This window comes from Typopeltis vanoorti, chromosome 3 (assembly GCF_054136105.1).
Source record: "Typopeltis vanoorti isolate ZY-2024b chromosome 3, IOZ_Tvanoo_1.0, whole genome shotgun sequence".
Classification (NCBI taxonomy): Eukaryota; Metazoa; Arthropoda; class Arachnida; order Uropygi; family Thelyphonidae; genus Typopeltis; species Typopeltis vanoorti.
The window spans coordinates 14127863-14152506 of NC_143551.1; the positions used below are offsets into that span (position 1 = coordinate 14127863).

Sequence of the window (24644 nt, forward strand, 5' to 3'; positions counted from 1 at the left end):
AACCTCAACAAATTTGGGTGCATGAAACTGCCCCAAATTTGGGAGACTTTCATTATGAGAACTTCAGCCCAACTGCCAAGACTACCAAATTAGCCCGCAAGAGGGCACCATTAGGACTTTAGGAACAAAATTAGTTTCTTACTTTCTTCCTCATTTGCTTTGTTAGTTCCTTAGTGCACATACCATATCTTTATGTTCCTGAAGATGGCAATGTGACATTGCCGAAATATAGAAGTGATTCATTAAAGTTATCTTTAATTAATATACTTTATATGCATTGTTAATTCCGTAAATTAATTACCAGTTATGTCTAACCAACGTATAAGTCTTACTACTAGAATCATTATCCCCTCTGTTATTCATTATCTATATGGATCATATTATGAAGGAAAGTGGTATTAAACCTGATATCAAAATTGGAGATGTTAATGTCAGCTCTTTGCTTTATGTGGATGATGTTATACTTGTAAATATATCCGCTACAAGTCTGCAAGATTCTCTGACTAAATTGAATAGCTCTTGTAATAGATATGGTATGAAGGTCAGCAATAAAAAGACAAAGACAATGAAAATAGGCAGAATCATTGAAAGTGTCAACTGTGTTGTGAATGGAGAACCTGTGGAACAAGTAAAACATTTCAGCTACTTAGGCACAATTTTTACTGAAGATGGTAAATTAAATAAAGAAATAGACAACAGAATCAGCAAAGCTGGTATGGTGGGAAGTCAATTGAATAAATTCATATGGAATAAGAGAGAAATTAGTCGGAACACTAAATTAGCTGTATACAAGACAGTGTTCAAACCAGTTTTAACTTATGGATCTGAGAGCTGGGTCAGAAGTAAAACACTTGACCAAAGACTAGAGACCGCAGATATGAGAGTCCTGAGAAAGATTATAGGTGTGAACAGATGGGATCAATGGCAATATCATATTAAAAACAAGGATATTAGGAAAGAACTTGACATTGTCAGCATCCAGGAATGCGTTAGCAGAGCTAATCTCAGGTGGTATGGTCACTTAAATAGAATGGGAGAGGAAAGATTAGCAAAACAAGTGTTTTCTGCCAGGTTGGCAAAAAAATGACCCAGAGGAAGACCAAGATATAAGTGGATTGATACGGTACAAAGTGCTTTGGACGATAGAAATATAAGATCTGATAATGTTGGAGTCTTGACAAGTAACAGACTGATTTGGAGGAAAATTGTAGATAGGAAGTTAGTAATGATGTAATTTTTTCATGTAGCACTGTCATATCCTGTACACCCCTTGAAGGTACATGGCAGGAATTTGATGATGATGATGAAAATCATTTAACAATGTTCATCATCATCATACGTATCAAGGATTTAGGTCTAGCATGGCCTGTTCCGGCCTTAGAAGTCATCGTTGAATCGTTTAAGAGGACGTCCTGGTTTTCTTTTTCCTAATGGCTTGTACTTTAAGGCTTGTTTTGGTAATCTTTCTGTTTTCATTCTTTGAACGTGTTCCATCCATTTATGTTTATATTTTTTAATTTTTTCTATTACTGGTTCTTGGTTTAATTCTTTCATAATATCTTCGTTTCTTTTGTGATCAAATAGGGTATAATTTGCAGTTTTTCTCATAAACTTCATTTCTGCTGTTGTAATCTTTGTTTGTCTTTTTGTTTTATTGTCCAGATTTCGCTTCCATACAATAAGACCGGTAAGGCTAATGTATTGTATATTTTTAGCCTGGTTTGTTTTTGAACTAGGTTTGGTTTAAATATAGAGTTAATTACACCTGTTATTTTTAAATATTTTGCAATTTTTCGTTTATATCTTTTTCATTTTCATATGTGATGAAGAATGTTCAACAATGTTGATGAAGAATTTTAGAAACTATTTCATAACCGACGACAACATAATGGCAATGTACGAGTGGGTTAGAAACACATTTCAAATTACCCTTGAAAGTTTCTCAATTGAAGAAGAGGAATTGATAGATTTCATGTCAAGCGGTGAAATCAAAAGACAGTTTGCATCTAAATCGTTGTTTGAATTTTGGGCTGGTGTTGATGAATTTTCTGCACTAAAGTCAAGAGCTTTTCATGCATTTTTGCCATTTCAACATTTCATCTTTGTGAAATTATGTTTTCTGCAGTGACTGCCTTAAAAACTAAATATAGATCTCAGTTAAATATGGAAAGAGAACAAAGCCCGTCGATTTCCAAAATATCACCATCATATGAAAAACTTTGCTCCGCAATACAGGCCCAAGGAAGCCATTAATGTCTTCCTTGGGCCTGTATTGCGGAGTTTAAACCTGGAGTTGCAGGTTTAAATTCATTGCTATTGTTTTGTTTGCTCAGTATATTTTGCAATATTAATATGTTCCCGTAAGTGTAACTAGTTTATTCAATACAGTGGATTTTATTTTCTGAGTGTATTTTATGTTTTTGTTTTATATTGTTTTTGTGTCAATAAATAGTTCATTAAATGCTTTTGTTTCAATAAAGTTTTCAGTTTTTCCTTTGATTTCCACTTTGCTTTCTTCGCACTCCCTTTAGATATTTTGCACCCTCTTTTGGGGACTCGCCCCATAGGTTTAGAATCACTGCTTTATGCAGATGATGTTTGTAGTTTTAAATAAATCCAGTATAAGTCTGCAAGATTCCCTGACTAAATTAAATAACTGTTGTAACAGACATGGTATGGTATGAAGGGCAGCAACCAGAAGACACAAAACAATGAAAATAGGCAGAAGCATTGAAAATATCAACTGCATTGTGAATGAAGAACCTATAGAACAAGTAAAACATTTCAGCTACTTAGACATGATTTTTAGTGAAGATGGTAAATTAAATATGGAAATAGACAACAAAATCAACAAAGCCGATATTGTAGGAAGTCAATTGAATAAATTTATATGGAATAAGAGAGAAATTAGTTGGAACACTAAATTAGCTGTATACAAGACAGTTTTCAAACCAGTTTTAACTTATGGATCTGAGAGCTGGGTCAGAAGTAAAACACTTGACCAAAGACTAGAGACTGCAGATATGAGAGTCCTGAGAAAAATTAGGGGCACGAACAGATGGCAATATCATATTAAAAACGAGGATATTAGGAAAGAACTTGACATTGTCAGCATCCAGGAATGCATTAGCAGAGCTAATCTCAGGAGGTATTGTCATTTAAATAGAATGGGAGAGTAAAGATTAGCCAAACAAGTGTTCTCTACCAGGTTGGCAGGAGAAAAGACCCAGAGGAAGACCAAGATATATGTGGATTGATATGGTAAAAAGTGCCTTAGAAGATAGAAATATAAGATCTGATAATGTTGGAGTCTTGACAAGTAACAGACTGATTTGGAGGAAAACTGTAGATGGGAAGTTAGTAATGATGTACATTTTTCATGTACTATCATATCCTGTACACTCCTTGAGGATACATGGCAAGAATTTCATAATGATGAAAAGTTTTTAACCATTATAGAGAGATATTTCAAAGCAATTTCCCAGCTGCCTAAAAGAGAAAGATCTACAGCCAGTGTGTACTCCCAAGAATGACCTATAGTAGTGAAACCTGGAGTCAGATTAAAAACACCTAGGAAACTGTAAACAATACTTAGATAAGGAAGCAAACAATGGAAATGGACATTGATGGAAATGATGCTAGGCAAGACATGTGATGAGAATGTCTGACAACAGATGGACAAAGGAAACTACACAATAGGCACTAAGAACTGGTTATTGAAAACTAGCTAGACCAGTGATCAGATGAGATTAGATGTTATGAACATTTATGGTGGAAAGATGTATAACGCTGGCTAAAACGGAAGAAGCATGGAGTGTCGATTGTCCTGTAGTGGACTATATATAGCAGATGATGATGACATTTTATTTTATAAGGCTAAGAAATGTTGTGGAAGGAAAACTTGGAGAACCACAAGTTTAGTTTAGGATGAATAGAAGTTGTATTAGATTTTCACTTTAAGACAAGTAGTGGAGAAATCATGAGAGAATACAAGAATCTGTATTTCAGTTTTGCAGATTTGGAAAAGACTTGACAAAGTACCAAGAGAAAACTGTTCAAAATGATAGTCATATGGTGTAAATGGGACATAATATTGAGCAATATGTAATCTATATTTGAGTTATAAATCAAAAGTTAAAATTGGTGGAGATACAGATGATGGTTTGATGTTAAATCAAGTATGAGACAAGGGTTTCCATTATTTCCAATGTTATTGTTTATATGAACGAAAGTGGTTGTTAACTGACGTTAAAATTGGAGATGTTAATCTCAGCTTTTTACATTATACAGATGATGTAATACTTCTAAATAAATCCAATACAAGTCTGCAAGATTTTCTGACTAACTGTTGTAATAAATTTGTATGAAAATTATTATTGTACAGGTGCTTCTGTGGAGTCCGAAGACTCATCGCAGGAAACTCAAACTATCCACACAATCTATCATATTGTGTGGATACCTTTAACCTATTAACAGAAAAGCACACACAACTGACTCTGGCAACCAATTCCACTCATTCGCATCTCTCCAAGCAAAAAATCTAGTCCCCCCCACTAATCATACCTTTATTCAACTTCCAGGGATGACCTCCTTGTTCTGGCTCCTATAGCCAACTGCTGAAACATTTCCCCCCTGTATCAGTCCTATAAAATCCTTTAAGCAACTTAAATGTTTCTATCACATTCTCTCTCTTTTTCTCTTATCAACAACTTCTGCAATTCACACGCCTTCAATCTATCCTCATAGGGAACATGCCATTCACCATCTTAGTTACTCGCCTCTGAATCCTCTCATCCTCAAGAAACCCAGGGGACCAGATTTGAGCACAGTAATTCAGATGTGGACTTATCACAAGGCCTTATAAAGAGGAATAACTTCCTTATCTGTACTTGTTATTGTATTCTTCAATAACCAAGTAATGTTATGGACCATCTTAGCAATATGTCCTTGCAACTTTAACACTCTATAATAACCCTAAATCTCTGGCTTCATCTATTTCCTGGAGCAGTGCCATCAATGTGATACACAGCTTATAATCTGTTTATCCCAAAATGCATAACTTTACATTTCTCTACATTAAACTTACACCCATTATCTTTTGCCATACTGACAGCTTATTTAAATCATTCTGCAAGCTCTCTACATCGCTTTGATTAACTATTAGTCTACCTAATTTCACATCATCAGCAAACAACTGAATATTTCCTTTCAGGTTAGTTCCTATATTATTTATGTACAGGTTAAACAGCAATGGTCCCAGTACTGAACCTTGTGCACACCACTAGTCACCTGTTTTCGCTAGATTCTGCCTCTCCATATACCACTTTTTGATATCTGTCCATTAGCTGCCCTCTTATCCACTTAACCACTGTCATATCCATTCCCATTTATTCTAATTTACATAACAGAGTTCCATGTGCCATTCTGTCAAATGCCTTTGAAAAATCCTATCACCATATAGCTATTTCCTTTATCCAACTCTGCTGTTACTTTATTATAAAGCAATAGTAAATTATTAACGCATGACTGACTCTTCACAAGCCATGTTACTCCTCATAAAGTATCATATTTTTATACCTCATTCTTGAATTCTCTTTTTGATCAATTTTTCCAGTACTTGTATGACCACACCTGAGATACTAATTGGTCTATAATTTGCTAATTATGCAAGGGAATTATTTTGCCCTCTTTCCACTCCCTTGAAACTCTAACAAAGCTGACATTTAAAGAGCCTAGACAGAGGCATTGCCAGTTCCCTTGCACAAAAATAGCTTTATCTATGTGAGGTCCTAACTCACCTCAGCATAACGTGCACATATTGCTTTATAAGTACTGCATGAGTATTGCCTTATAAAATCAGCAATAAAAAGGGAATGAAAATAGACAGTGACATTGAAAATATCAGCTGTATCTTAAATGGAGAACCTATAGAACAAGTAAAACATTTCAGTCATGTGGGTGCAATTTTTAGTGAAGATGTCAAATTAAATATCGAAATAGAAAACAGAGGGTGCTTAAGGGTCAAAGCTGTATAACTGAGAGGAGACCTCCACATTGCCTTTAAAGGAATGCAGAGAACCGACCAGGGCTTCTGACCTAATATCCAAACCTCACCTTCTCGTGGTGCACCCTGTTGGGTATCTACCCGGATACTGAACGAACGAGGATGGGCTGGCAATTTAGGATTTAGCCGACCAAATTGTAATTCTTATTGGCTTAAACAAAATTATAAAATGATGGTACAACATGACAAAATTTCATTATAGCCGGGGCGTCAGTTGGTTAAACAAGGCCCTCGTTGTTTTCACCAGGGAACCAGGGTGAACAGCGAAAAGTCAGCTATTGGAACAAATCTGAAAAAACACCCAAACTCAACATCACCAGAGTTAAAGATCGGTACTATCAACATAAGAAGCCTGAATGGCAAAGAAATGGAGCTAGCTGAGGAATTAGATAAGTACCAGATCGACATAATAGGAATGACTGAAACAAAAAAGACAAAAACTGATGAGATCTTTCTGAGCAATAAATACAAAATGTTATATTCAGGCAATGACAATCAAGGAAAAGAAGGAGTAGCCATTGTATTCAACACTAAATACAAGGCTAATCTTCTTGAATGACAGTCAGTCTCAAATAGAGTGATTTGGGCAAATATCAGAATGAGGAACTGGACAATGAGACTTATTTGTACCTATGGTCTGACAGAAGGTTCTAAGGTAGAAGGGGAGGAATTTTTTGAGGCTTTAGAGAAAGCATCTGACACAAAATTGAAAAGGAAAAGTTGGTCCTTGTTGGGGATCTAAATAGCAGAGTAGGAAGTGATTGTGAGACATACAAAAATATTTTGATAAAATTTGGAGAAAAGAGCAAAGCTAATAATAATGGCAAATATTTGTTGGATTTCTGCTCAGGACATGGACTGGTTATTACTAACACAGTGTTCCAGCATAAAAATGTGAACAAATTCACATGGAGAGAAGAGGCAAGAAATAATAAAAGTCTCATTGACTATGTTATTGTTGATAGTGATGTTTTCTCCCTTGTGCAGGACACCAGAGTGTACAGAGGATTTGAAATTGGAAGTGATCACTATTTAGTCTTGAGCAGGATAAAATTGAATTTCATATTGAAAAGAATAACATGTAAGAAAGTTTTAAAAGGGAATAAAAGCAGCTCTCAGATGTGAACTGTAGATTAAAATACACAACGATTATTGAAGAAAAAATGAAAGAGTTTGAGAATAGGAACCAAACTTTAGAGATTCAGTGGCAAGCCTTGAAGAAAACCTTGATTGATTCAGCCAGAGAGGCATGTGGTGAGGTTGTCTGCAAGGATAGAAAAATTAGAACTCCATGGTGGACACATGAAGTTAAAGAGGCAGTGAATGAAAAGAAGAAAGCATATCAAAAGTTCCTGGCAAATAAGTCAGCTTGTGCTCTTAGAGAATACAGAGATAAATGTAAGAAAGCTAAACACTGTGTAAAACTAGCTAAACAAAAGTCATGGGAGGACATTGGCAAGAACATAGAAAATAAATATCAAGAAGTGGCAAAATATTTTGGAGGTTATTGAAGAAGCTCAGAAATGGAGGAAAGAGTACTGTAAAAGGAGTTAGAGATGATAAAGGTTACATGAAAATGGGAGAAAAAGATATCCTTGAAGTATGGAGTAATTACTTCGAAAAATTGCTAAATGAAACAAGCAGTGATAGCACAGTGGTAAAAAAATCATTAAACAGGCATACAATCAGGAATACATATCCATACCTGAAGTAGAAAAAGCCATCAAAGGCTTAAAATGCGAAAAGGCAGAAGAAGTAGATGATATTCGACCAGAAATGCTGAAGTATGGTGGTATAAAAGTCTTACAGCGGCTGCACTGCATAGTTCAGAAAGCCTGCACAGAGGGACGAATTCCCGATGATTGGAGTAGAGCTCATAGTACCCATATATAAAAAGGGAAATAAAACTGAAAGTGAGAATTTCAGAGGTATTTCCCTACAGAGTGTTCCTGTAAGATATATGCAAGTATACTTGAGAAACGGTTGAGAAGAATTGTAGAAGAAAAGCTTGGTGAAGAACAAGCTGGATTCCAGCCAATTAGAGAACTGTCAGGTTCAGATCTTCACTTTACGACAAATAGTGGAGAAATCATGGGAATATAACAAACATCTCTATTTGAGTTTTGTAGATCTGGAAAAGGCATATGATAAGGTTCCAAGAGAGAAGCTATTCAATACGCTACAGTTATGTGGTGTCAATGGAGCATTATATCAAGCAATACTTAGTCTTTATTTGAGTTGTAATCAGCAGTTAGAATTTAAAGAAGTACAGGAAGATGGTTTAATATCAAATCTTGTGTGAGACAAGGATGTACATTATCCTCTCTGTTATTCATTATCTATATGGATCACATTATGAAGGAAAGTGATATTAAACATGATATCAGAATTGGAGATGTTAATGTCAGCTCATTGCTTTATGTGGACGATGTTATACTTATCAATAAATTCACTAAGAGTCTGCAAGATTCCTTGACTAAATTGATTAACTGTTGTAATAGGTATGGTATGAAGGTCAGCAATAAAAAGACAAAGACAATGAAAATGGCAGAATCGTTGAAAATATCAACTGCATTGCGAATGGAGAACCTGTGGAACAAGTAAAACATTTCACCTACTTAGGCATGATATTTAGTGAAGATGGTAAATTAAATATGGAAATAGACAACAAAATCAATAAAGCTGGTATAGTAGGAAGTCAGTTGAATAGATTCATATGGAATAAGAGAGGACGAGGACTTAGTAGGAACTCTAAATTAGCTGTATACAAGACAGTGTTCAAGCCAGTTTTAACTTATGGATCTGAGAGCTAGGTCAGAAGTAAAATCACTTTACCAAAGACTAGAGACCACATATATGAGAGTCCTGAGAAAGATTAGAAGCGTGAACAGATGGCATCAATGGCAATATCATATTAAAAATGAGGACATTTGGAAAGAACTTGACATTGTCAGCATCCAGGAATGCTTTAACAGAGCTAATCTCAGGTGGTATTTTCATTTAAACAGAATGGGCAAGGAAAGATTGGTAAAGCAATTTTTCTCTGTCAGGTTGGCAAGAAAACGACCCAGAGGAAGGCCAAGATATAGGTGGTTTGATAGGGTACAAAGTGCCTTAGATGACAGAAATATAAGATCTGATAATGTTGGGTCCTGACAATTAACAGAGTGATCTGGAGGAAAATTGTAGATAGGAAGTTAGTTATGATGAAATTTTTCATCTAGTACTAGCACATCGTCTACACCCCTTGAGGGTACATGGCAGGAATTTGATGATGATGATGATGAATAGAAAACAGAGCAATGCTGATATATCAATTGAATCAGAGAAATATTAGTCAAAAGTAGTAAATTAGACTAAACTAGCTGTATAGATGACAGTGTTCAAATGAATTTTAATTAATAGAGCTGAGCTGATTTAGAAATAAAACACCAGAGATTAGACCAGAGATATGCAATGAATTATAGAAGCATATTGCAAACTACTTCTGAGAAAGATTAGGGAAGTGAACAGATGGTAGCAGTGGCTGAATCATATTAAAACTGTGATATTAAGAAGGAACTTAATTGACATTCATGAATGCTATTCATTGTTAACATTCATGGATATGTGTGCAAATCTCGAGTAGTATGGTCACCTGAGCAGAATGAAGAGGAAAAATTAACAAAAAAAAGTGTTTTGCCAGGATGGTAGAGAAAATATCCAAAGGAAGAGCAGGATCATGGTGAATTGATAGAATTTAGAACAGTCTTTCTCAGAGTTGAGATAATTTTATTAGTAAATAAGTATTTTTTAAATTTTTAATTTAAATTGTTACATTTTTTTAAAAATCTTAGATCGAAAATTTTCTGATACAATTTAGAAAATGTATTAAAAATGCTGTTAATTAAAAACACTTTTCATAATTCATTTAATTTCAATATAATAATATGCATGATGTTTTGTTACACACCATATATCTCAACACATTATTATTATTATTATTATTATTATGCAACACCTCCAGGAAGTCCAAAGACTCTTCAAGGGAGGGCATCTACTCTCCAAGTTTCTGTCTCCACCACTCCAACCACAACTACCTTCATCATCTACACCAACGCCATCTACCGCCGACCACCAGCACTTTCACAGACATCACAAACACCCATGCCCACAGCGGGATTTGAACCTGCAGCCTTTTGGCTGGAGAGCAGATACACTAACCACTCGGCCAACCATGCCATGAGTATATAGTGTTTGATAAAATTAGTCACTTGTGGAAGGAAGAGTCTTTCTGCATATGTTAAATCAGTTGTATTATTATGTTGGAGGTTTAATGGACCGTAGATGTCCTAGTGACTAGGACGAAATATAGGAAGTATTAAATTCTATTTTAATTCTTTTTGAGTGTTGTAAAAAATCCATTAAACCTCCAACATAATGTCCTCACAGCACTTAAGCCTCTACACAAGAATTCTAAATTAGTTGTAGAATTCATTGTGAGCAACATGTAGCTTAAGAATATACATAGTACTCGACTATTGTAGATAATGAATCCATGAAGTGGTTGCATTATTCGAATTCATACTATTCGAACTTGTAATTATATGTAAAATATTAATATGTAATATATGTAAAATGATTCCAGGTTGACTGAAATAAGATGATGAAAAATTTTAAACATAAGTTTTTATGTTTATTAATGAAAGACTGCAGTGAAGGATAAAAAGAATATACTTATAATTTAAATTAATTGGTAACAAAGTCAGAGGGTAGTTATAGAGAGCAAAATAAAAATAAATTCTAAATATCATTCCTGAAGCTAAGCTTACATTGACAAAAACATCTTTGTTGGTCTTTCAAAAATATTTTAGCAGTATGGACTGAACTGTTTTTTCTTTCTTAGAAATTTAAGTTCTGGAGGCATCCTTTTCCAGAATAAACCAGTTTCATCCATGTTAAATATGTTGATCAGTGTATCCCTAATATATTTTTTTAACATCAGGATATTTATATGCTGCATTCTCATTTGCACTGGTCACCTCACTGGTAATTTTAACATGCAGCTGAACTTGATTTTTCAATAAATCAAACCAATGCTTGCATTAAACATTTCTTCTACTTCGTTTTTTTTTTTTCTTTCATTCTCTCCCCCCCCCTCTCTCTCTTAAACACAATTTAAAGCTTTTGTGTGAAAGGTTCTGCTAATGTGAATAGTGGAATGCATGTTTGATTGCAATCCACACAGTTAAGACTCTATTTCTATCATTGTAACACATCTATTCCTTGGATGTTTGTAAACCACAAAAGCTGATGCAACTTTATCTTTTCCTTTATTTACTCTGCATGTTATATTCTGTACCATAGAATTCAGGCAATCTAGCATCTTATCCTATTTTACAGTTGGTATGTACACATTCATATATCATTCAACACACCAAATTTTTGCCCTAATGTAATAATGAGGCACTTCTTCTTTGCACTTAGTGTTTTTATCTGAAGGAATCTTCCTTTTGCCTATTTTGTTAAGGGAACTTAAAAATAATAAAATGAAAACTAATGTGTCATAAAGTCTAAGGTCTGAAGTATCAGCATCTAAAATCCTAATGGTACCTTGGTAACCTGAACTTTGCATGCGCTAACCTCACATTAACTTAATTTTTGTTCACATTAAACGCGATCTAGTTTCATTGTATAATTCATACTAAATTGAATATCACATTATTCAAACTCGCATTAATTGAGACCTAGCTGTATATGCCAGACAGAATATGCTAGTTGTTAATGAAGCAGTAAAAATTGTAAACTACAATTTTTTCCTGCTTTCATACAAAGGAATGCCCTTTGAATGTCCTTATTTTTAATAATGGGCTGCAAGTACATGTCAATTTTTAAAATTGTGTTCTAAAGTTCAGTGGCTATCCTGTGGAATAATTTCATATCCATTTCTTTGAATATGAGATGAGAATGAAAGTATTTAAGCTCTCAGATCATATGCATGATTTATTATTATTATAATGGGTATCTCCATAAAGTCAGAAGACTCATCAGAAGATTTCTCCTAAATCGAGTAGCATATCTGATATTTTCAGCATCTTGAGTGATTTGAACCGTGCATTGCAAGGAAAAGATGTTGCTGTCTGTAATGTTCCTGATGAAGTAAGAGTGATTTATACAACAATGTAGCTATACCAGAAATGCTTCATCAGTTAAGATTTTGTCGCAGCTCTGAATGATTTCATGTTTACATTTGATTGAAAAATTTCTAATCTGATTATTCAGACTTCAAACAGAACATGCAAGCAATTTAAAAACATTGTTTTTCCAGAAGCAGTGAGAGGATTTCAGTAGATAAGGAATCCTTGAACATGAATGAAATATAATAAAAAAAATATCAAGGATAAGCTTTCATTAAAAGAGATAACCTTTTAGAACTAACTTCAGACATGTCACCGAAGAACTTCTTCAGGAAGAGAAGTTTGATAGAGTTTTGGCTCTACATATAGTCAGAATATTCTGGACTCACTGACATACCAATGAAAGTACTTACTGCCTTTCTCCTGAACGACTACAAAGTTGGGTTTTCAATACTTTTTTTGTCTGGGGGAGGGGAGGAATGGCTAAACATGGAGCCAGTTATGAGACTAAAACTTTAGCTTGGAACCTGATGTGTTTACTGTTGTATGCAAAGAAGCAGTACCATTCTTCACATTACTATATTTAATATATTTTGTCCATGAATTTATTTATTTTTTTTAAGAACCTAATTCCTTAAAAGCTTGAACTTGAATAAGCAATTAAATGCTTAATTGCTTATTCAAGTTCAAGCTTTTTTAAAATTAAGCGTGTGTATATTATTCTATCTGTGAGCCTGGTTGAGTGGTTAGGGTGCCCACTCTCCAGCCAAAGGGCTGCAGGTTTGAATTCCACTTTAATCATGGATTTTTGTGATGTCTGTCATTCATTCATATGAATCCATACATATAATCATATGCACTCTTCCAAGATGGACTTGGGTCACCATGGGAGAAAGAGACCCAAACTTCCCTTCTCATTGTGAAGGTTGGAGAGGGCTTCCCCAATAATAAGCAAAATCAGAGGCAAATAATTATTTCAGCTATTTCACAATTGTGCACTTAAGAAGTAGCATACAAAAGTTTACCTTTGATGGTGAAATATGGCCTATTGGCAAAAGTTTGAGAACCACTGCCTTAGAAAAGTAGTTTGAAATATAAGATCTTACAATATTGGAGTTCTGACAGTAATGGAGTAATTTGGAGCAAAATCATCTTTAGGAAGTTAGTAATTATGTAAACTTCTCATATACTATCATAATATCCTGTAGGCCTCCTGAGGATACATATCAGGAATTTGATCATGATGGTGAATAAAGGATTTTAGATATTTGTTCTACATCTCTTATAAATGGCTTAAGTTTTAATTTTTTATTATTTTTTTAAAAACTAATGTTCTAGTATATATTTTTTAAAATTTAACTTTTTATTCTGTAACTAGAACCATCATCCTCAAAGAAAACTGATCAAAAAGATAGTCAGAATAAAAAGGATGAAAATAAAGAAAAGAGTGAAATAAACAATGAAAAACTGAGCAATACAGAAGAAAATAGTAAAGCAGAAACAAAGCCAGATGAAAAAGAAACTACTACAGAACTAACAGAAATGAGTTGCCCTTCTATAGATATACCCATTGACAAAAAGTCAGGTGAAGAATCTGCATATAGTTTACAGGTAATATTTGAAATATTGTTTAAAATTTATGTTTTGATTTTGTGCATTTCCATCCCAATGACGTTTTGCATTTATTATAACAAACTTCAGTATCACTTCTATTTACAGTGTATAGAATTTTTAATATAAGTTAGAAAGTTTAGAAATTAATGTAAACTTCTCATCTACTATCATAATATCCTGTAGGCCTCCTGAGGATACATATCAGAAATTTAATCATCATGGTGAATAAAGGAATTTTGATATTTGTTCTGCATCTCTTATAAATGGCTTAAGTTTGTCATTGGCAACTGGGAGCAAAGTGTACAAGTACTAATAGAGTATGAGAGACGATATGAAAGGATTGCTGGCAGAAGCAAGAAAGAAGAGAGAGTGAAAATTGTTAACTAAGTTTAACAGACGTGAACCACAGTAGTAGGATTTTTTATTACGTAAATATTTCGTCCTAGGACATCATCAGTACAGTAAGGCAATACTAGGAATGACAAAAGAAAGGGCACATACGTACAAAGGAATCCAAATTACGTGCAGTGACACGTTGCGGCCTGAACTAAATGAACTTAATTACTTAAATAAAATTAAAATTAATTACGTTAAGTTATTTTACACAATTCTGTATGATAATTTCCCATACTTTAGGGATGGCAAGAACATCATTGTGGTTTAGATTTGGTCTGTGGAGTAGGGCTTCAGCACTTTCTTTATATAAACGTTCATATTTATATGAAGATCTGTGTAGAAGTTTTGTCTTTTTCCAATGGATCTTGTGGTTTGGGTTTTCAACTCCGTGTTGAGCAAGGCCTGATTTATGCGGTTTGATGAGGCGGATATGGTCTTGATGTTCCGAAATGCGTTTAAAAAACTGATCTGCCTGTCTGTCCAAAATAAGAGAGTTTACAGGAGCATGGAACCTCATATACACCAGGTAGTAGCATAGGTGAAAGTTTGTCTTTAGGTGAGGGTAACAAGTTTTGGATCTGGTTGATGGGTTTGTAGGTGGCAACAAGATTGTATTTCTTCATAATTTTCGAGAGCCGTTCAGAGATGCCTTTGATATAAGGTATGGAATCCTATGGGGTTGTTCTTGTCTAGGTTCGATTAGAACTAGAAGCAGATTTGTCAAACACACTAAATCAAGAATTGCTACAAGTGATTATTAGTGTCTCAAAAAACTCGGGGATCAAAGCTTTTAATAAAAGCAATATTAGCCTACAGAAAAAATACTCGAACCTGTTAAATCGATCTAAGAAAAATATCAATAAATTCGCGACCGAATAATGGGTGGTAAACTTATCTAACAGAAGATGAATTAAATGTTCTAGCAAGAGTCTATAAGTTTGCCATTCTCCCATATCTAGATTTCATACACAACATTGAAAGAAACATCAAGCACCTCCCCATTATTGAATCCAACAAACCTCGTTTTGAAATAGCAAAAATAATTTTTGATGCCAAACCTTCAGTTTTAAACATTCCACCATCAGAATTGAAAGCTCTTACCTCCTTAAAAAAATAATAAAAACATAATCATCACCAGAGCCGACAAAGGAAATACTACAGTGGTTCTTGATACTGTTTCATATGACCAAAAAATGAATCTTTTACTCCAAGACCGAAATACTTATGCAAAACTGGACTATGATCCAACAAAAAGACAGCTGAAGAAACTGAACAAGCTACTTGATGAAACAACGTCGTTAGATGAAGAAACTTCAAAAACTCAAAACATACCATGCTAGACCTCCGAGAATATACGGTTTACCCAAGCTTCACAAAAACAACGTCCCACCCAGATCTGTCGTTGATTCAATTAGCAGCCCGACTGACAAGTTATAAAAATTTTTATCAAACCTGCTCTGTCCCCACATAGGCCATTCAAAATCTTCAATAAAAACTCCACAGATTTTCACTCCAAAATAAAAGACATTAAACTGCTGACAACAGACATGCTAATTAGTTTCGACATCGTCTCTCTCTTCACCAACATCCCCCATAAAGAAACTGTAGACCTATTAAATCAAAAATTTCCGTCGAACATTGTTGAACTGTTCAAATTTGTTATCACTTCTGGTAACTTCACATGGAAAGGAAAAATCTACAACCAAGAGGAAGGAACAGCAATGGGGTCTCCCACGTCACCCAATTTGGCAGATCTGTTTATAGAACATCTAGAAGAAAAAATCCTTGCATTCAAACCCAAACTAAAACTTTGGCTTCGATATGTCGATGATATCTTCGCAGTCTGGAGTCATTCCGAACAAGAGCTACTTCAATTTTTAGAAAAAATCAACCTTTTTCATCCACGCATCAGATTTATATTAGAAAGAGAATCCCCACAAGGCATCCCCTTTCTGGATTTACACATCCAAAGAAAAGAAGATGGTTCTATCTTCACTTCTGTCTATCACAAACCGACATTTTCAGGCTGCTACATTGACAATATTCAGCTTATTATCCCACTCAAATATTTGGCATCATTAAATCATTGGCTACCAGAGCTCACAGATTATGCTCCTCTGAGGATTCTGTAAAACAAGAATTGGAAATAATCAAAAATACAGCCACTCTAAATGGTTGCGATCTCAAAACAACTCAAAAAATCATCAGCAATTTCTCTGCACTTCAACCTAGACAAGAACAACCTCATAGGATTCATATACCTTATATCAAAGGCATCTCTGAACAGCTCTCGAAAATTATGAAGAAATGCCACCTACAAACCCGTCAACCAGATCCAAAACTTGTTACCCTCGCCTAAAGACAAACTTTCACCTATGCTACTACCTGGTGTATATGAGGTTCCATGCTCCTGTAAACTCTCTTATTTTGGACAGACAGGCAGATCAGTTTTTAAACGCATTTCGGAACATCAAGACCATATCCGCCTCATCAAACCGCATAAATCAGGCCTTGCTCAACACGGAGTTGAAAACCCAAACCACAAGATCCATTGGAAAAAGACAAAACTTCTACACAGATCTTCATATAAATATGAACGTTTATATAAAGAAAGTGCTGAAGCCCTACTCCACAGACCAAATCTAAACCACAATGATGTTCTTGCCATCCCTAAAGTATGGGAAATTGTCATACAAAATTGTGTAAAATAATAACTTAACTGTAATTAATTTTAATTTTATTTAAGTAATATAGTTCATTTTAATTTAAGTTTGGACTGCAACGTGCCGTTGCATGCAGTTTGGATTCCTTTGTACATACGCGCTCTTTCTTTTGTCATTCCTAGAATTGCTTTACTGTACTGATGATGTCCTAAGATACCTATGACGAAATATTTATGTAATAAAAAATTTATTATAAAATATACTACTGTGGTTTGCATGTGTTGAACTTAGTCATGAATTCTCCACAGGTTTCTCTATATAATCATGAAAATTGTTAGTTTATTATTGAGGTATGATAATTCTGAGTTAAGAAGGGAGGGCTATGAGAGCAAATGATTTGATGCACAGGCTGTGTCATAGAAATTGATGTGTGTTTTTGGATGTATGGAGTGAGTTTTTTTATGATGCTAAAAGCTTGAATAAGAGGGATTTGTTACCAGGAACCTGGAAAAATTATATATTGGGATGAGATCTAATTCAGAGAGTCAGGGAAACTAAATCATCAATGTAGGATCTGTGAGAATTGTGTGCATGTTCAATTAAGGCATGCAAACATGATAATGACATAAATCTGGCATGGAGTGGATCTGTATACTCTGAGTTCAGACTTTTTGATTTTGTGTGGAAATGAGAAATTTGCCCAACCGAGCCAAGCATACTGAAGATGTAAATGTACAAAAAAAGCCCAGAAGTAACTTATGTCTATACACAGATGCCAGGCATCAGGAACAAAGGGGTTGAGGTTGTTGCTTTTGGTGAATACATTGGGCCTAAGGTTCTTGGCATTTGTGAAACCTTGCTCTCACAGTCAGATATAGTAACTTGAATCAAGTATAAAGAGTATAGTATTTTCAGGAAAGGCAGAGGAGCATAAGAATATTTTATGTAGCAGTGTGTTTGAGGCTATCTGGTGTGAAGTGGAGACTAACAGGATGAAATATGTGATGGGCTGTTTCTGCAGACCTGACTGTACAGTTTCTGAGGATGATGAAGAAAGAAATCACCAAATTATCCTGATGGATAGTAAATGAACAATCATTTTAATTGATCTCAATTATCTGAACATCAATTGAGTAGCAACGAAATATCATAAGAATGGAGAGTTTGAGCTGTTGTAAGACGACTTTCTCATACAATATATTATATTAAAGATGGAACTCGAGGTAAACGTGTGTCAGATTTAATCAGTGTCAGTTATGGATTTGACTGTTTTGCTACCAGTTGATGACAGAGATCATGCCATCATGAAAAGAGAAGAATGGTGGCATTTCATTTTAAAGATACCATTTCAGGAAGGTACTATTTCAAAGTGCATGCTGCTCTCCTCTCTGTAACAGGTTGTTCAACTTCCATCTCTGTTTGAATATATGTATTCCTCAGATCCATATATTGGTGGCTTTCATGCTTAGTGTGAAGTAATCAATTTCCACAACTTCTACTTGTTTCCTCTGGCTGTTAATAACGGTTCACATCCATATGTCATTATACTCTTTAATCACATGGATATAGCATCTTAGTTTTCCCTGAGACTGTTAGAGAAGTACCATGTCTGTATAATTGATGTTAATGAAATGAAGACTAAAACAGGTGAGATTCTACTAAAATACTAAGACGTTATATTCCAGCAACAGTGAACAGGCATACAAGTAGATATAGTATTTAATACTTGTCAGTATAAACGTCTTCGATAGCAGCAATTTGAAGTAGGTGATGCGAACACATTTCAAAATAGAGGATTGGAAACAGGACATTTGTGTGTATAGTGCCACAGAATGTTCTAAGAGAGAAGTGGAGGAGAAAACTGCAAAGCTAATAACAATAGCAATTTTTTATTGCTTTCTGTTCAGGACATTTCATTACTAACACCATGTTCCAGCATTAAAGATATTCACAAATTCATGTGGAGTGAAGACACAAGAAATAAGAATAACCATACAGTTTTGAGCAGAAATGAATATTATACTAAAAAAAAATACAGGGGGGGGGGAACTGGAAAGTTCTGATAAACATCTAGAACAAAAATACTAAAGCAACTGATATAACCACAAGAAAGAACATATCTTAAAACTCTTTAACCTCCATGTTTCATCAAATTGTAATAATTTGTTCTTTTCTTTTAGGATATATAAGAAGACGTCAATTATCTCATGGTGATTATCACAACTTTTCAGCACATCCTCATATATATGTAAGAAAAGTTTCAAAAGAACCAGTCATGCAGCATTCAGAGGTGAACTGTAAACTAAGATATACAAATACTTGAGGTGGAAAATAAAAATTAAACTTTGAAAAACAAGAATCAGCTCATGCAAACACATTGGCCAATTCTGAAAAAAATCTTGCACAAGAGGAGAGCATATGGAGGGAAAATATAAGATGGTTTTGTGTAAAAGTGGCTAAAACAAAAACCATGATAAGACTTTTGAATAACCAAGAATATAAATGATAACTAGGATAGTACTGTAAAATAAATGAGATGATAAAGGTGTTATAAAAATTGAAGATAGTGTAAATGTCTAGAGCAATTACTTGGAAAGATTATCAAATGAGATAAGCAGTGACAGAACTGTGGTAGAAAATATGCAAGAAATACGCATTCAGGTTTGCATATCAATACTTGAAAGAGCTATCAGAAAAGGCAGCTGGAGTAGATAATGTTCGACCAGAAATTCTGAAAAAGGAAGTGTAAAAGTTTTTTGTAGTTAAGTTGAATGATTTAAAAGGCCTGGTCATAAAGTCAAATTCCACTTGATTGGATTATTACTCATAATAATATCCATCTATAAATTTCATAGAAATTTCCCTAAAGAGGTTCCTTGTAAATATACCTGAGAAGAGGCTAAGAAAAATTGTAGGAGAGAAACTCAAGAACACCATCATCATCACAAAATTCCTACTACATATACAATCAGAGTTATACAGGATATAGCACTACATATATAATTTGCATAATTACTAACTCCCATTTGACAGTTTTCCTCCAATTTGTCTCTGTATTCTCTAAGAGCACAAGCTGACTTACTTGCCAGGAACTTTTGATATGCTTTCTTCTTTTCCTTCACTGTCTCTTTAACTTCCTGTGTCCACCATGGAGTTCTTATTTTTCTATCCTTGCAGACAACCTCACCACATGCCTCTCCAGCTGAATCAATCGGGGTTTTCTTCAAGGCCTTGCCACCTAATCTCCAAGGTTTGGTTCCTATTCTCAAACTCTTTCATTTTTTTTTCCAATAATCTTTGTGTATTTTAGTCTACAGTTCACATCTGAGAGCTGCTCAACTTTTATTCGCTTTAAAACTTTCTTGCATGTTATTCTTTTCAATATGAAATTCAATTTTATCCTGCTCAATACTAAATGGTGATCACTTCCAATTTCAAATCCTCCGTACACTCTGGTGTCCTGCACCAGTGGGAAAACATCACTATCAACAATAACATAGTCAATGAGACTTTTTTCTTATTCCTTGCCTCTTCTCTCCATGTGAATTTGTGCACATTTTTATGTTGGAATATGGTGTTAGTAATAACCAGTCCATGTCCTGAGCAGAAATCCAACAGGTATTTACCATTATTATTAGCTTTGCTGTTTTCTCCAAATTTTTCCAAAATATTTTTGTATGTCTCACAATCATTTCCTACTCTATTTAGATCCCCAACAAGGACCAACTTTTCCTTTTTCATTGTGTCAGTTGCTTTTCTAAAGCCTGAAAGAATTCCTCCATTTCTGCCTTATTAGAACCTTCTGTGGGACCTTAGGCACAAATAAGTCTCATTGTCCAATTCCCCATTCTGATATTTGCCCACATCAATCTACTTGAAACTGCCTGCCATTCAAGAAGATTAGTTGTGTATTTTTGTTGAATACTATGGCTACTCATTCTTTTCATTGATTGTCATTGCCTGAATATAACATTTTGTATTTATTGCTCAGAAAGATCTCACCAGTTTTTGTCTTTTTTTTTTTTTTTGTTTCAGTCACCCTTATTATGTCGATCTGGTACTTATCTAATTCCTCAGATAGCTCCATTTCTTTGCCATTCAGGCTTCTTATGTTGATAGTACTGATCTTTAACTCTGGTGATGTTGCGTTGGGGTGTGCTTTCAGATTTGTTCCAGTAGCTAACTTTTCGCTGTTTGGCCTGGTTCTCTGGCAAAAACAATGGGGGGAGCCTTGTTTAACTGGTTTATGCCCTTGCTGTCATGAAATTTTATCATGTTGTACCATCATTTTGTATATTGATTTAAGCCAATAAGAATTACAATTTGGTCGGCTAAATCCCAAATTGCCAGCCCATCCTCGTTCGTTCAGTATCCAGGTAGATATCCACGAGAAGGTGAGGATTGGACATTAATTCAGAAGGGATGGTCGGTTCGCCGCATTCCTTTAAAGGTAAAGGCTATGTGGAGGTCTCCTGTCAGTTATGCAGCTTGGACCCTTAAGCACCCCGGAAATTTTTATTCCATTTTATTATTATTTCAGTTAGGTAAATATTAAAAAGAGTTGCTGAGAGGTGACATCCCTGTCGGACCTTTGTCCTTGTTAAAGATCTGAACACAGAGTAGGAAATGATTAACAGACATATACAAGATATTATATTCAGGAAATAACAATCATGGGAAAGAGGGAGCAGGTATAATATTAAACACTAAATATGAGTATTATCTTCTTAAATGGCAGGAAGTATCAAGTAGTGCTTTGCAGGCTAATGTTATAATGGGGAAGTCAGTAATGAGACTTATTTGTGCTTATGATCACGCAGGTTCTACTAAAGAAGAATTGAAGGAATTTTTCGAAGCAGGGAAGGGGCATTTGACATAACAAAAAAGGAAAAGTTGGTTCTTGTTGGAGATCTAAACACAGAGTAGGAAATGATTAACAGACATATAAGAATGTTTTGAGAAAAGAGAAAGCTACTAATAACGGTAAGTACCTACTAGATTTCTGCTCAGGACATGGACTAGTTATTACTAACACCAACATAGTTACTGGGTTTCATCAATATCCAATCCTCACCCTCTTGTGACCTATCCCATTGAGATATCTGCCTTGATACAGAACAAACAAGGATGGGTTAGCAATTTCAGATTTTGCTTAATCGTATTCTTATTGGTTTAAACCAAAATTTTAAATAATGAGAAGAGCAGGCTGGTCCAAATAGGGATTAGAAGGTTCAGTTTTTTTTCTTTAAGGCAAATGCAGCCCTTTGAATCATGGGCATATATCAAAGATTTGTATTTGACTAAATCTGGAAATTCAGATCTGATTGATGCAGTTAGAAATTCTTTGATACCAAAATAAATTTTCTGACTATACTGTTATCTTGACAAATTGAGGATTTATATACATATCAGGACTTTTCTGATATGTTGCATATCATGAAAAATTACCTTCACAATTTTCCTTCTCATTTAGTTGAATATATATATTTATGTATATCATGGATACATATGAAAAGCTTTGCACAGTAAGCATCAGATTTTTCATCATAATTAAAAGAAAAAAAATAGAATGCCATCTTAGAATTAACACAAAATACTAATTTCATTACCTTTTTTCTTCTTTTATTTTTAGTTCAGTGTATTGGTAGAAGATAAAATGTTTGAAGGTCTTTATAATCTCTATTTTCATAACTGTGAAAACTATGGAAAATTCTCGCCTACTATGGTAAATCTTTCGGTAAGGAACAACTTTATAATACTAAGATTAATTTGAATCTGATAATCTGTGCATATTAGAAAATAATTTTGATAATTTGATTATTTATTATGAGATAACCATTTTGCATTTTTGCTTTTCAGAAGTTATTGCTAGTATTACTGTAATCATCATGTGAATAATTTTCATACATGAATTTTCTTGCTACTTTTTCTCTAAAGCAGACTGTTTTGTAGGAATTATTATTATTATTTTTAACCCATTCATTACTTCTCTAAGAAAAAAAGTTAAATTCCATCTGTGATAGAAAATTTGGAATTTTCAGGTAGTCTTGCACTGAAGTGGTAGCATTTCCTTTTCTTGAAATGAGTGAGTGAGAAGGATTGCCAGAGGCAGTTCTTAGTGCACTGATAGTGATTGAGCTTAAGGAGAAGTACAATTGGTATTGTCTGAATAATGGTTAGCCTATGTCTTCCCCAATGAGTCTTGGACATCATAGCTATACCAAGTCTAAACATATAGTTAATGTTTACACTTGTTTAATAATTAGAAGAAACACACGTATAAACCAAAGTGAAAATTATTTAATTGTAAATATTTCATCCTAAGTATCTTAGGACATCATCAGTACAGTATTTAAACAAAAATTAGGAATAACATACAGTTAGGGCGCATAATTACAATAGAATCTCATGAAAACGTGCATAACGTGCTAAAGTAGTACAACACGTTAATTATTTAACACAGTTTTGTATGATAATTTCCCATACTTTAGGAATAGTAAGAATGTCGTTGTGGTTTAGGTTTGGTCTGTGTAGTAGGGCTTCAGAACTTTCTTTGTATAAATGTTCATGTTTAAATAAAGATCTATGTAAAAGTTTAGCCTTTTCCCAATGGATCCTATGGTTTGGATTTTCAATTCTGTGTTGAGAGAGGCCAGATTTCTGTGGTTTAAGAAGACGAATGTGGTCTTGATGTTCTGAGATGCGTTTCTGAACAGACCTACCTGTCTGTCCAAAGTAAGATAATTTGCATGAGCATGGAATCTCATAAACACCAGGTAACATCAAGGGTGAGAATTTGTCCTTAGGAGAAGGTAATAAGTTGTAAATTTGGATGATAGGTTTGTAAGTAGTGGCAAAATTGTATTTCTTCATAATTTTAGAAAGACGTTCTGAGATGCCTTTAACGTAAGGTATGGGAATCCTATGCACTTCTTCCTGTCTGGTTTGATGTATGCAGAAGTGACTGATGATTTTTTGAGTTGTTTTGGGATTATATCCATTTAGGATGGCAACTTCTAATTCCTGGTTTAAAGATTCTTCAGAGGAGCAGAATTTGTGTGCTCTGGAAACTAGTGATTTAATAATGCCAGATTTCTGAGATGGATGATGAGCAGAAGAATTGTGAATGTAGCGACCTGAGATTGTAGGCTTGCGAAAGACGGAAGTGGCGATGGAACCATCTTCTTTTCTTTTGATGTGTAAATCCAAAAAAGAGATACCCCGTGGAGATTCTTTTTCTAACGTAAAGTTGATGCGATGATGAAGAAGGTTAATTTTATCTAGAAGCAGTTGTAATTCAATTTCGGGATGATTCCATACTGCAAATACGTCATCGACATATCTTAGCCAAATTTTTGGTTTGGGATCAAAAGTGAATATTTTTTCCTCAAGGTGTTCTAGAAACAAATTTGCTAGGTTTGGTGATAAAGGAGATCCCATTGCTGTTCCTTCCTCTTGCTTGTAAATTTGACCTTTCCAGGTGAAGTAACCTGTGCAATAACAAACTTGAACAATTCAACTATATCAGACGGAAATTTTTGAGTAAGTAATTCTATTGTTTCTTTATGGGGAATGTTAGTGAAGAGGAAGACAATGTCGAAGCTGATTAACAAGTCAGTTTTTGATAGTTGAACGTCTTTAATTTTTGTGTGAAACTCAGTAGAATGTCCTAAGATACTTAGGATGAAATATTTACAATTAAATAATTTTCACTGTGGTTTATACGTGTGTTTCTTCTAATTATGAATGCACCACAGGTTTCGTTATTTAAAAAAGTTTTATTTCTTCACG

General features: G+C 34.4%; 1 protein-coding gene across 1 annotated transcript in view; it reads left to right on the top strand.

The window, feature by feature from the left end:
- Positions 1 to 24644, top strand: part of LOC150107934 (protein GPR107-like) — a 262788-nt gene that overhangs the window by 76714 nt on the left and 161430 nt on the right. Inside the window, exons 6-7 of the mRNA XM_090415460.1 lie at positions 13559 to 13791; positions 22486 to 22590. Coding sequence (XP_090271586.1) covers positions 13559 to 13791; positions 22486 to 22590 — 338 coding nt within the window. The remainder of the gene's footprint in view (positions 1 to 13558; positions 13792 to 22485; positions 22591 to 24644) is intronic.